At 36.6% G+C, this 12791-nt stretch overlaps 1 protein-coding gene across 1 annotated transcript in view; it reads left to right on the top strand.

The window, feature by feature from the left end:
* The window catches only part of LOC306886477 (metastasis-associated protein MTA1-like), a 51643-nt gene extending 39158 nt beyond the window's left edge, over positions 1 to 12485 (top strand). The window contains exons 9-18 of the mRNA XM_079443595.1: positions 1177 to 1365; positions 2531 to 2605; positions 2698 to 2756; positions 2874 to 3001; positions 5326 to 5474; positions 5769 to 5958; positions 7228 to 7317; positions 7399 to 7551; positions 10388 to 10542; positions 11064 to 12485. Of these exons, the coding sequence (XP_079299721.1) occupies positions 1177 to 1365; positions 2531 to 2605; positions 2698 to 2756; positions 2874 to 3001; positions 5326 to 5474; positions 5769 to 5958; positions 7228 to 7317; positions 7399 to 7551; positions 10388 to 10497 (1143 nt within the window). The 3' untranslated portion in view covers positions 10498 to 10542; positions 11064 to 12485. The remainder of the gene's footprint in view (positions 1 to 1176; positions 1366 to 2530; positions 2606 to 2697; positions 2757 to 2873; positions 3002 to 5325; positions 5475 to 5768; positions 5959 to 7227; positions 7318 to 7398; positions 7552 to 10387; positions 10543 to 11063) is intronic.
* Positions 12486 to 12791: the final 306 nt, after the last annotated feature.

Raw genomic sequence — 12791 nt, 5'->3', positions numbered from 1 at the left:
GATAACAGTACTTGGAGAAGCAAGATATGCATGAAACAAATCCAGTTTTAGTTAATGTAAATTATGACTTTTTTAGGATGACATTACACTCAATCATATTGCAGTCAAAATTCAAATGCATTATAAATTCAGTTTGTATCCATGAACTAGCGCAGAGAGTGAAAGGCTATTTAAACGAACATCTTGTGTATTACATAAAAAAGGAACCAGCTCTCATGTTCCTTTCTTTTAGAAATGGAAAATAAACCTTTTGTCTTTTGTTGTGTAAGTACAGATGTGCTTATATCAAAAGTCAATTTAAGATTTAGAGATATCAAAAGCATCTACTCAGTTTGTAATAGTTTATTTAAAGTCAAAATTGTATTAAACAACCCAGACTGAATAATTACACGACTAATTATTTTGAAGTTCATTCAACATTTTTAAATGTTGTTAAGAGTCTAAATGTTATTTAATTGACACATTCAAGGAAAAAACGTGTAATGAAGTATACAAATACATTATAATGGATTGTTTTATTAATTAAATGTATAGTTATTTCAAGCAAAGTCTACTTTAAAATTAGCATTTTTGGTTTCGGCGTCAGTCTCAGTGTTTCCATTTTGGTAAAGTGTGCCAAAGTTCACCAAAAATAATGATAAAAACAAGAACTGGTACATGTAGCTTTCATAAATGCCATTGGTCAGTCAAACTCACGCCATTGGTTGAGTCAGTGTTTCTGTCAGGATGCTCTAACTCATAATTTTAGTGGCAAAATGTGATTAGAATTTAAAGTGCACAGTGATCATAATCATCTCAAATAATCACAATTACATCAAATAATCTCCACCAGGCGATTATGTAATAATTGCGACAGGCCTATTGCTAGCTCTATGTTCAGTTTTAGCTTATAGGCTGTACGAGAAGAACATCAGAGCACGGTTTTTACTCTCCAGCCACCCAACTCTGCCCGTTGTGTACAAAACATGAAGGAAAGATGCCAGAGGGCAACATCCCCATGCATAAACATACACACTCTCATGCTGCCCACACAGTTCCTCTTCATCTAGTGTCAGTGTTGTGTTGTTCCCAGGATTGAGCAATTCAGATTTTCTGCTGAAAACAATGGGGTGTTTGGTGATGAATCTTGGATTTGAGCCATCATTTTTTGATTTATTTCAAAATAATTTTTTTCAGTTTCACGCCATGGACACGTTGCATAAGAACGGCTACGACATGACGCGGGCCATCGCGGCGCTGGTACCCCAGGGCGGGCCGGTGCTCTGCCGGGATGAAATGGAGGAATGGAGCGCATCTGAAGCCAACCTGTTTGAGGAAGCGCTCGAGAAATACGGCAAGGACTTCACTGACATCCAACAAGACTTTGTAAGTTTGTGTTTACGCAAGCAGAAGGGTGATCAGACTGAATTTCTTCAGTTTGTACTACAGCATAGCGTGGCTTTGAAAAGATTTGAACAGCATATGCTAAGGTAATTGTGGCAGTAATGACTGATAAACTGCCTTTGTTCAGGGGACAGCGAGTGTGCCAAGTGTGCGTTAAACTCTGCCATCTGGTGGTCGATGGGTGTATGTGCAGCATTGAGTGTTTCGGCTCTGGGTTTCTATCATAAATCTCTGCTCTATTTAGAGAAACAGGGAGGAGCCAGGCATGGAAAATGGGCACACCCTAAAGAAGTCAACCAGCTTATTCAGGGACACAAAGGATGGGAAATGAAACTGTATTTCTGTTTGCCATCATGAACAAATTTGCTCTAAAAAGATTCTTGTCACCAAAAATGAAAACTGTCACCATTTATGTCTCACTCATGGATGATGCTTTTTTTAATCCACTCGATTTCCTTCTGTGGAACAAAACAATTCAAATGTTTAAGAATTTTCATGCAAAAACACTTGTCAAAAAGTGACAAAAACACACCAAAAAAGCTCCATAAAGAGTCCATATGACTATTTCAAATCTTCGGAAACCATATGAAAACTATGTATGAAACAGACCAAAATTTTAATTATTATTCACTCATAATCTACACCTGTAGTAAGCTGCAACTCAAGAGCCGCTTCAGCTGCATCGGTCAGTGATTTGAACAATTTTATTGTGTGAGACTTGTTCACTGATCCGTTTCTCAAGTTCAACTTAATGATCTGACTCTGTGATCTAGTCACAGTGGTTCCGAGTTAAAAGGTTTTAAAATGTCATTCCAAACATAGACTTTTGTTCATCTTCAGAACACAAATGAAGATACTTTTTAAATATTCTCTCTTCTTTGTTGTCCATTACACACACTCATATATATATATATATATGGATGTTCAGTGGAGCAACAGAAATCTCTCAGATCGAAAATATCTTCATTTGTGTTTCAAAGATAGCAAGTCCTATGAATTTGGAAAGACATGAGGAAAATTTAATTATGACAATTTTCAGTCGTAACCTACCCATTTTAAATACAGGGTTAAACATATTTAACAGCCATTTTGTTTATGATTTTAGTAAAGTATTCATTCCAAATGATCTTTTATTTTCCTGTTCCAGCTTCCTTGGAAGTCTCTGACCAGCATCATTGAGTATTACTACATGTGGAAGACCACAGACAGATACGTTCAGCAGGTAATCCAACACTGCTGTCTCAAGTCTCTGTGTACAGGTAGAAAACCTAGATAGTTTTCACATTGAGACTAACTGGATCTTGTTTCATACAGAAACGATTAAAAGCAGCTGAGGCTGAGAGCAAGTTAAAGCAGGTTTATATCCCAAACTAGTGAGTATTTCAACAGGTCGAAGTTCAACCCTGGATTTTGCATTTCACCATAAGCTTTGAGTGATTGCACTTTGACCAGATGAAATCCAGTAACCGTCATGGCCTTTTTTTCTACAGTAACAAGCCCAACCCTAACCAGTTGAGCGTGAACAGTGTGAAGCCAGGGCTCGTGAATGGAGCAGGGGTGCTTCCAGGAGCACCAGGCCAGCCCGTCGGATTGGGCAGAGCATGCGAGAGCTGTTACAGTGAGTATTTGAAATGCTCTCACGTACTTTGAATGTTAAAGGTTACATTAAACTGATAGGACAAAGTAAGGACAAAGTATTTGTACAGATAAGTCATGTTAGTCAAGATTTCTCCCATCAAAAAGAGTTGTCATATAATTTTCCCTGACATAGAATTAAAGGGATAGTTCACAAATAAATAAAAATTCTGTCATTAATTACTCACCCTCATGTAGTTCCAAACCTGTAAGACCTTCGTTCATCTTCAGAACACAAATTGAGATATTTTTGATGAAATCCGAGAGCTTTCTGACCCTGCATAGACAGCAACGCAACTACCACGTTCAGGACCCAGAAAGGTATTAAGGAAGGGTACGTTCTCAACAGAAAAGTTTTCCTTTACCGTTTTTCACATGCAGACAACAACATTGTCAAATCGATCCCATTCACACAGATTTGCAATAAAGATTTAAAATGCTGTATTATGCATGCCAGGCCAGTATTTGACGATGCCACTTTGTAAAGAAATATTACACAAGCATATAATATACATGCAATCAATATCACTGTTTTCATAAATTTGCGTTTTTGTAGTTAAATCGGTATTGGTTTCAAAAACTTGCTCTTGGACACCCGTTTTCAAAAGTTTGCATTTTCAGACGCACTAAATGCCTTTGTCATGTAAGTGAACGGCCAACATGCTTAAAAAGTTTTCCATTTTTAATTGAAAACTGTGTTGTGTAAATGCCCCTTAAACTAAAACTGTTAAAATTTGTTTTCCGTAAGTTTAATAAAGCTCAAATAGAAATAAAATCAATTTAATTTGAAAATAACATTTGAAATGATGCCTTAGCAACTAAATAAAATGCATTAATAAAAATAGTTAAATAGAAATATTGGGGAAAAAACAATAATGATGACAAAAGCACAGAACAAAATATTAATTTAAACTAAAATTAAAGGTGCAATAGGAGATCTCGGAAAATGCTAACTTTAGCCTGATAGCACTGAAAGCAAACATCCCACCCTCCCAGCAATCGCCGTCCAAAGCCACACCCCCTGAACGCACATACGCACAAAGAGCACAATACCAGAGACAACATTAAACTACCACAATAGGCTACATCAACAGTTTCCAATTACAGTCCTCGCGCCCTCCCTGCTCTGCACATTTCATATGTGTATCTTATCACGTCCGACGGTTGTTCTGTTCGACCGGAAGTCATAAGTGCCCCTCGAAGTGGACATCGCCAGATATTCCACCATGATTCCAGTTCAAAGCACGCGATCCATACAAAGGGCATTAAAGTGTGCGAGACATGAATTTACATTGTATTTATTTACAGAGGTATATTATGTCACACTTCACTCTTCTCTAGTAAGTTTCGTCTGTGTGTGAAGACGCTGCGCAGTGCAAAGCCGTGAATGAATGTTTTGAAGTGAAATAAACTTCAATGGATTTTCTCTGCTCAGGGAGTAGGGAGCATGTCAATCGGACCACAGTTCATGCACGTAGCTCTCTCATCTAACGAGCTGGTTATCTGAATCAGGTGTGTTAACTAAGCGCGAGACATGCAAAATATGCAGAGCGGGGGGCGTGAGGACTGGAATTGGGAACCGCTGGGCTACATCATGTGTGATTCACCGGCGAGAAAACTTAATAGCACAGTTAGTAAAAGTACTACAAAACCAGGAAGGAAGATTGGGTTGTTGATATTTGCCTGCCATTCTCCTCTGAGTGCTCAGCGTGCATGATGACGTATCCTGTCTGCGCGAACAGGGTGCGCAGAGGTATGCAAATACATACGTTGACAGTCAGGTAGGCAAGACATTTAAAATGCTCGGACCGAGCATTTTGATTGGACGAACATTTCTTGGCCCTACACCTTCCACATAATATATAAATACATTTAGACCACTTCACTTAATGATTGCTATCAGGATGTGAAGAGACTTTCAACCAGAATAACAAAAAATGTTTCTGAAGACAGTCACCTATGGCACCTTTAAAATAAAAGCTACAAATCAAGAAGCTAATTCAAAATATTACTAAATACAAATAGAAATAATACTATAGTAACACATGTAAATGAAATCTGCTATGATTGATTAACCTCTTGAAATAATTGCACATTAAATAAGCAAGTAATAATGTCCCAACCAGTACAAGCTGAATGCAGTAAAGTAGCTGAGCACTGATTTGATTATTTATTTAAAAAAAGAGAGGATAAATCCAGTTTTCTATTATATGTCAGCTTTAATATTATTTCAGGTTAAAGGTTAAACTACAGCAAGTAGAGCAGAGTGGAGTTGGAAGGAGCTTTATGTGTTTTGTTTGTGTGTAGCCACTAGCTCGTATCAGTGGTACTCATGGGGGCCGCTCAACATGCAGTGCCGACTGTGTGCCTCCTGCTGGACTTACTGGAAAAAGTACGGAGGTCTGAGGATGCCAACCAGACTGGATGGAGAGAGGCCCGGACCCAACCGCAACATGGTGGGTGTAAAGTGGATTCTCTCCAAACATGCTCCATGGGGCTCCGAGTCAATTCTTGACATGAAATTCTTGCTCTCTCCCCCCAGTCGTTTTATTTAGTCTGTTTTTTCTTGTGCTGTGCAATTCTGTTTTATTATGCCTCTTTGTGACTGTTAAATGAATGCCCTGAATGAGCGAAACTTTCTTTCATTTATGTTTAAAACATTATTCATGGACTTTTAACAGAATTAAAATGCAATATTTAGATTTCGCTGTCACCAAGGACTCGACTTTCATCTCGCTGTCTGTGTTCAGAGTCCTCACGGTCTGCCCATGAGACACAGCGGAAGCCCAAAGTTTGCTGTTAAGACCAGACAGGCTTTCTACCTGCACACGTCTCAGCTGACGAAAGCTGCTCGCCGCGTCTGCCAGGACCTGTTGAGATCCAGATATTTGGCCAGACACCCGTACACACCTGTCAACACTACCACTATCAAAGCAGAGTGTGAGTATCTGCTGTGAGACATGAACGTTGTATTTCAAGTTTGAATTTCTCTGATGGTATTTCTTATTGTGGAATTTACTTATGAATCATGGGCTGTTTTTCAAACATTTCATTTGATTTTTTAATTAATGAATGAATTAATGAATGGAAATGGAAAAATTAGTTTAAAACACATGTACCAATTTATTTGAAAATTAACTTTTTTGTATTTTTGTTTATTTCATATAGTAATAAATAACAAAAAACCTTTAATACTATTTAAATAAAAGTTTATATTTAAAGGCTCAAAAATGTTATGTGATGTAATCATCAAGTAAAGAGTAAAACTAATTTCTTTTTAAATTTGAAATATTTATTTATTTCAAGGCAATTTTTTTAAATTTACAATCTAATTTAGTTGGGAGTTTGTTTCATCTGCCATTTGACATTTCACAACGTGAACTTCATTTTACAACCTTAACCTGTCACAAAAAGATAAATAAACATTAAATCAAATATTTTATATTTGATATTTTAAGATATCGATCCTTAAAATATAAGATATTGATATTAAAATAAGATATTAAAATAAGATATTGATCCTTAAAATACTGTCACAGTCTTGAGAATCTACAGGGATCCTCGTCATTATACAGGGATACAGGATACAGATAATAATATCTTATTTTTTTCCCTGCATGTTTCTGTATATTGGTTATACCACAGGACTGATTTGATAGACACATGTTTTTATTACATTTTTTAAATTAATAATAATTTTCCAATATTAATACATTTTAAATCTCCTCCACTGTTTCTTTTTTTTTTTTTTTTATAAATTCTGGTAACAGTTTACAATAAGGTTCCATTAGTTAACCACATTAGTTAACAATCTTAGGCTACTATTGGAGCTGCCCGTTTCAAATGATTATTTAACTGCAAGCAAACTATGCAAAAGCGGCAGTCCTTCCGGTGCACTCAGTGTCCGAATTCACTCAGTTTTCATTCACTCCTTCAAGTGAGCTGTATGAGTGGACTAATGTAGAGAATAGTGAATGAGGGTATAGGGGGCGATTTCGGATACAGCCAGGCTTTTTGTCTTTTTGTACCACCCTGAATCGCCTGAATGAATATACATATTCATAAAATAAATAAGCTGTATTTATTTTGCATTTTTATTTCTTAATTAAAAAGAGAGTTGTGTCATTGACCCTGTACTGAATTATCACGGTAATTTGAACCTAATTAGAATACATAATTTTAATGGAGTTTCTTTTTGACATATTTCAGGTGCGGTTAGGTTGCCAGATATGTCCAAACAGCCTCCGTCTCTAAAGCAGACAGTAAGGAAGCCTTTAGAGTCAGTGGTTAGATATCTGGGTGAGTGAAGCTGCCTTTCCTTCAAAATCTTTTTTTCAGATTTTCACGCAAACTCATTTTAATCATGTCTTTTCAAACTAGAGGTCCACCCCTGCCCACCCAAATCAGATCCTCCACGAGGAGCCACCATTTCCATGGGCAGCCTGACGCCCATCAAATCCTCGCCCATCCTCAACAACGGCTCCCCAACCATCCTGGGCAAACGCAGCTACGAGCAGCACAACGGTTTGGATGGTAAGCTATCATCGGGTTTCTGTGCTGCCCACACAACACACTCTCTTCCTACTCTTCTTGCGAGGTCTCATTCACTTGTCTTAAACTCTCCCACTTGTATCTTCACCAACCCCCATACAGGAAAATACACACACACACTACTTTTATCTCTGAATGGCTTTCAGGGTTGTCATGGTAACGGATCAGCAGTGACTCACATGGATCATTAGTCCTGCGGGAGATCAGACCCCAAAACACAGACTAAAGGCACCGTAACCGTCGATTCAAAAGGAGGGCTTCCCGAGCACGTGGCGTGGATGTTAGGAACACTATGAATGCTCCCCTGTCACATTGTGCTTCATTACCCTCTTGTCTCTATGAAGGCTTTGGAGGGAAACCAATGTTCAGCGGTTATATAAATTCCTGATGAGCTTGGCACCATTCTGTCCCAAGCAGCAAATCCTTTTTCTTCACCCCCATGCTGCTTTTTCAGATTGCTTTTACATTTGGGGTCTTAATGCACTTATTGATGTGGTTGTGATAAATGGCACATGCTTGTTTCCATGTTGCTGTCCTCAAACTTGGTCCCCTGTGGTGTGAGCCGCATGCATTATGTAAAGGATGGGGTTAGCAGAAGAGTGCATGTAGTACCTCTTAGAACCAGTAGGGTGACATGAAACGGCTCATGAAACTATAGAATGGACAAGTGTCTGGAGTCTCAGTCAGAGGCGTCATGCCCATTCAAACTGAGGGGGGGATTTTGAATGCAGCTTCCAAAAAACAAAAAATAGCCAAATAATATTTTTTAGGTTTCGTACAATCACACGAGCGTGATTAGAACGTGCAGTGTTGCACAGCATCAGCTGCTAAATTCAAATCTGCATTCGTGCTTTGCCTGGCGCTGAGCCAGAGTCAGCTCAGCGCATTATAACCAATCACACATGATTCTGTTGAGCTTATGAATGCAGTAGCCAATCAGAGGCGTTCAGATGAGTCATCGCTGAAATGCTGGTGTTCTGGTTACTCGCTTGCTGAAGGAATTATTTTCTCTGACGGTTCTCTCATCAGAAACAACAAAGTGCAGATGTGTGTACGAAGTAGGATATTCATTTCACAGTGTAAACGGCTTCAGTGATTTATAAAAAGAGTTTCGAGAGTGCTTAAAATGTTCTTAGCTTTCTTTCTGTACAATGAAAGTATCACAATTAGTAAATTACAATGCTTTTATTAAATTCACATTAAGTACAAAGTCAGTTGTATTAAAAATATTTTAGGGCATGACACCCATATCTGGTACACAAGTAAAAGATGGGGTTTTATGTGTAGTTAACAGATCAAAACCTGGTAAGCTGCTCTGATACGTACTTCCTGCATGGACAGCTATCTTCGAAGGTAGCATCCTTACTGAAATGGAATATCACACTAGAGACTCAACTTGTTTGTATTATATTATATTTATATAAATAAAACATTTTATGTATTTATTTTGACAGTCAGTTGCAAATACCTTTTACCAACATAATGAATTTATCTCTGACAGGTAATATTTAGAAATGCACACCATATTTAATATGCTGTACACAATACATATTTATGTACATGTTATAGCCTCTCTCTCTCTCTCTCTCTCTCTCTCTCTCTCTCTCTCTCTCTCTCTCTCTCTCTCTCTCTCTCTCTATATATATATATATATATATATATATATATATATATATATATATATATATATATATATATATATATATATATATATATATATATATAATTTATTTATTTATAAAAAAAATATATATATATATTTATCTATCTGTTTTCTTTTTATTTATTATATAATTAAAAAATCTGCTATGTGTACTGCATTAGGCTAACTGAGACTTGTCATAGCATTTGCATATCATTGCTCTTTTGTTGATTTTGATTGCTTTGTCCTCATTTGTAAGTCGCTTTTGCTAAAAGCGTCTGTTAAATGACTAAATGTATATGTATAGTTTTAGTGTTTGCAAATGCGCACAATATGTAATGTACAGCAGACAATACAAAATATGTACATACATTATATGTACAGTTGAGGTCAAAAGCTAACATCCCCCTTTCAGAATCTGCAAAATGTGAATTATTTTACCAAAATAAGAGGCATCATACAAAATGCATATTATTGTTTATTTAGTACTGACCTGAATAATATATTTCACATAAAATGTTTACATATAGTCCACAGGAGAAAGTTGAATTTATAAAAAGTACCCCGTTCAAAAGTTCTTAATACTGTGTTCTTACCTGAATGATCCACAGCTGTTTTTTTTTTTTTTTGTTTAGTGATAGTTGTTCATGAGTCCCTTGTTTATGCTGAACAGTTAAACTGCCTGCTATTCTTCAGAAAAATCCTTCAGGTCCCACAAATTCTTTGGTTTTCTAGCTTTTTTGTTTATTTGAACCCTTTCCAACAATGACTAGGATTTTGAGATCCATTTTTCTCACTGAGGACAACTAATGACTCACATGCAACTATTACAGAAGGTTCAAGCGCTCACTGATGCTCCAGAAGGAAAAAAAAACATGCATTATAAGAGCCAGGGGGTGAAAACTTTTGAACAGAATGGAGATGTGTACATTTGACTTTTCCTAAATATCATATTTTTTCATTTAGGGACTGCCCTTCAGAGGCTACAGAAGATACTTACATGTTTCCCAGAAGATAAAATAAGTAAAATTTACCCTGATCTTCAAATTCAAAAAGTTTTCACCCCACGGCTCTTAATGCATGGTTTTTGTATATGTACATTTTTAGGTGTAAATGCATTTTAACAACATGTATAGATGTATTTATATCCTCTCTTTCTCTCTATATGTGTGTCAGGGTCCAAACCCAAAGTTCTGGCTCCTCAGTGGGAAATAATGGCCAAGAGGGTGTCTGAACCAGCCCGAACTCCCTCTGGCCTGCAGGATGAGGTTCATGAGCTGGACTGACCTTTGCTTTGACAACTGACTGCTACACTCTGACCAGATGAGCAGGTACAGCTCTCATGACCATTTCTAATGCATATTTTCTCAACGGGTACATTCTAATAAAATTGAGCTTTTCACAAAAGCCTTCCATCAGATGTAAAATATGTATATACACTACTGTTCAAAAGTGACAGTAAAGGCATTTATAAAGTTACATACGATTTCTGTTTCAAATAAATGCTGTTGTTTCTTTTCCTCTAAGAATCTTGAAAAAAATGTTTCATGGTGTCCACAACCACAGTTTTTTTTAACATTAATAATGATCATTACTATATAATATAAAAAAAATACTCCTAAATATAATTTTAAAAATAAAATAATGTAACCCTTCAAACTAGGGCTGTTAATTAATATCATTTTAATGTATACATTTTGTTTATAACTTTGAATTCTGCAAATAACTTAATTTCAATAAAATGTGATTTATATTGTTTTTAATACTCTAAATCTAATATATTAAAGCAACAATTGGTGTCTTGTGTTGCATTACAAACTCTAAAAGCAGCTCTTTAATGCTCAATTTTCAGGTGACTCGAGAGATTTTTTTTCAGCTCTCGGTGACGGATGGACCTAAGAAAGGATCTGCGGTCAGAAAGCCCTGTCCAGGCGGCCCATTTTTACAGCTGAAGCCATTGAAATGACTGCAAAGCCCTGACGTCTCCATGGGTTAAAACAGCCTGTGGCCAATCGCAGGACTGATCTGATTGTACAGGACTGATTATTATTATTTACCATCGGCTGTTACTTCTGTCATTGTAATTATTATAATTATTACTATTACTGTTCTTTTTTTATCAAGTATAACCATTTTCTTTTTAATGACTTGAGAAAATGTAAGAGTCTTGAATGTTTCTTGAAAGGACTTGCTCCCAAACCATAATGTAAAGGTGGGACGAACTGTCATTTTTGTCTCTTGCGTTGTTTTGTAACATGACAGCTCCGTGCCGACGTGAAGGACTATATGACGTTTCTCTTCGTTTGGATGCTTGTATTCTCCGGTTCTGTTAGTCCGTCCTGCCACAGTGGTTTAAATTTTTCAGAAAGACAACGGAACGTTCTTTTTCTACCTTTTTCACGAGTATTGCAACTGCTCCTATATGTAATTTCTCTTTTGTGAATATGTAAATGAAAACAGGAGGGAGGCGTTATTGTACAGTGGTGCATTTGGGGCCGTTGGTGGTTATCAAAGCTTGTTGTAATGGATTTGCCATGCACAGCGTATTCTTTTGAAATGTCTTTTTGTAAGGAAACCTCCCCAGCTCTCTCCTGCATATACAGAGAGGTGATGGGAACTCTGAAAAGGTACTATCCCATTAATACAATGATGCACCTTCTTAAGAATGAGCTTGTATGGAAGTGTGGTGTTTTAAGTTATTCCTCACGTATGCACGCAGCAAAAAACTGAGTGCTTCAGGCCAGGGATATGTGATACAACCCAGTCTACTCAGCAGTTGGCTTATCAAATATTGATATCTTTAGGCCAACGCAGTGTTTCGCACACTCATCACACATTTTCCTTTATAAAAAAATAAATAAAATTGACAAGGATGTATACAAATACAACAGACTAGTTGTAAACATTTTTGGAAAATATTGAAAAGTAATGTATAACTTGACACTTGCAACCAAAGATACTGAGCTTAGCAGTGTAAAGGATGTATTTTTTGGGGAATGATATTTTTATAGACACGTTTTCATGAACTGCCATCATATCTAAAGCATATAGGTAGAATATAGGCTAATTTCATTCCTTACAAAAAACACATCAATTTGGAGTCACTTGTGGTGGAAAAAAAAGACAACGGATATCAGGCGAACTACATTTTAATGTTTTTCATGTTATTAAAGGGATATTTAAACCAAAAATAAAAAGCTGTCATTTACTCACCCTCATGTTGTTCCAAACCTGTATAATCTGTATTTTTTCTGTGGAATATAAAAGATATTTTAAGAAACATTTCAGTGTTTTTTGTCCATACAATGCAAGTCAATGGCACCAAACGTTTGTTTACCGACATTCTTTAAAATATCCTCCGTTGTTTCACTGAAATAATCAAGTCATACGGGTTTGGTACGACATAAATGATGACAGAAATGTTGATATTTGGGTGAACTGTCCTGTTAAGTGAGGTTATATTTTCTAGAAAAATATAAATATATTTCTAGATAATATTCCTGCAGCCACAGGGTTTTATGTTTATAGCTGTAAGTAAAGTCCAGGATTTTAACATAAGACACCCCGTACATAACGTGTT

This window comes from Barbus barbus (assembly GCF_936440315.1).
Source record: "Barbus barbus genome assembly, chromosome: 20".
Taxonomy (NCBI): Eukaryota; Metazoa; Chordata; class Actinopteri; order Cypriniformes; family Cyprinidae; genus Barbus; species Barbus barbus.
The sequence above is the reverse complement of the archived record's forward strand: the minus strand, read 5'-3'. Positions and strand labels throughout refer to the sequence as shown.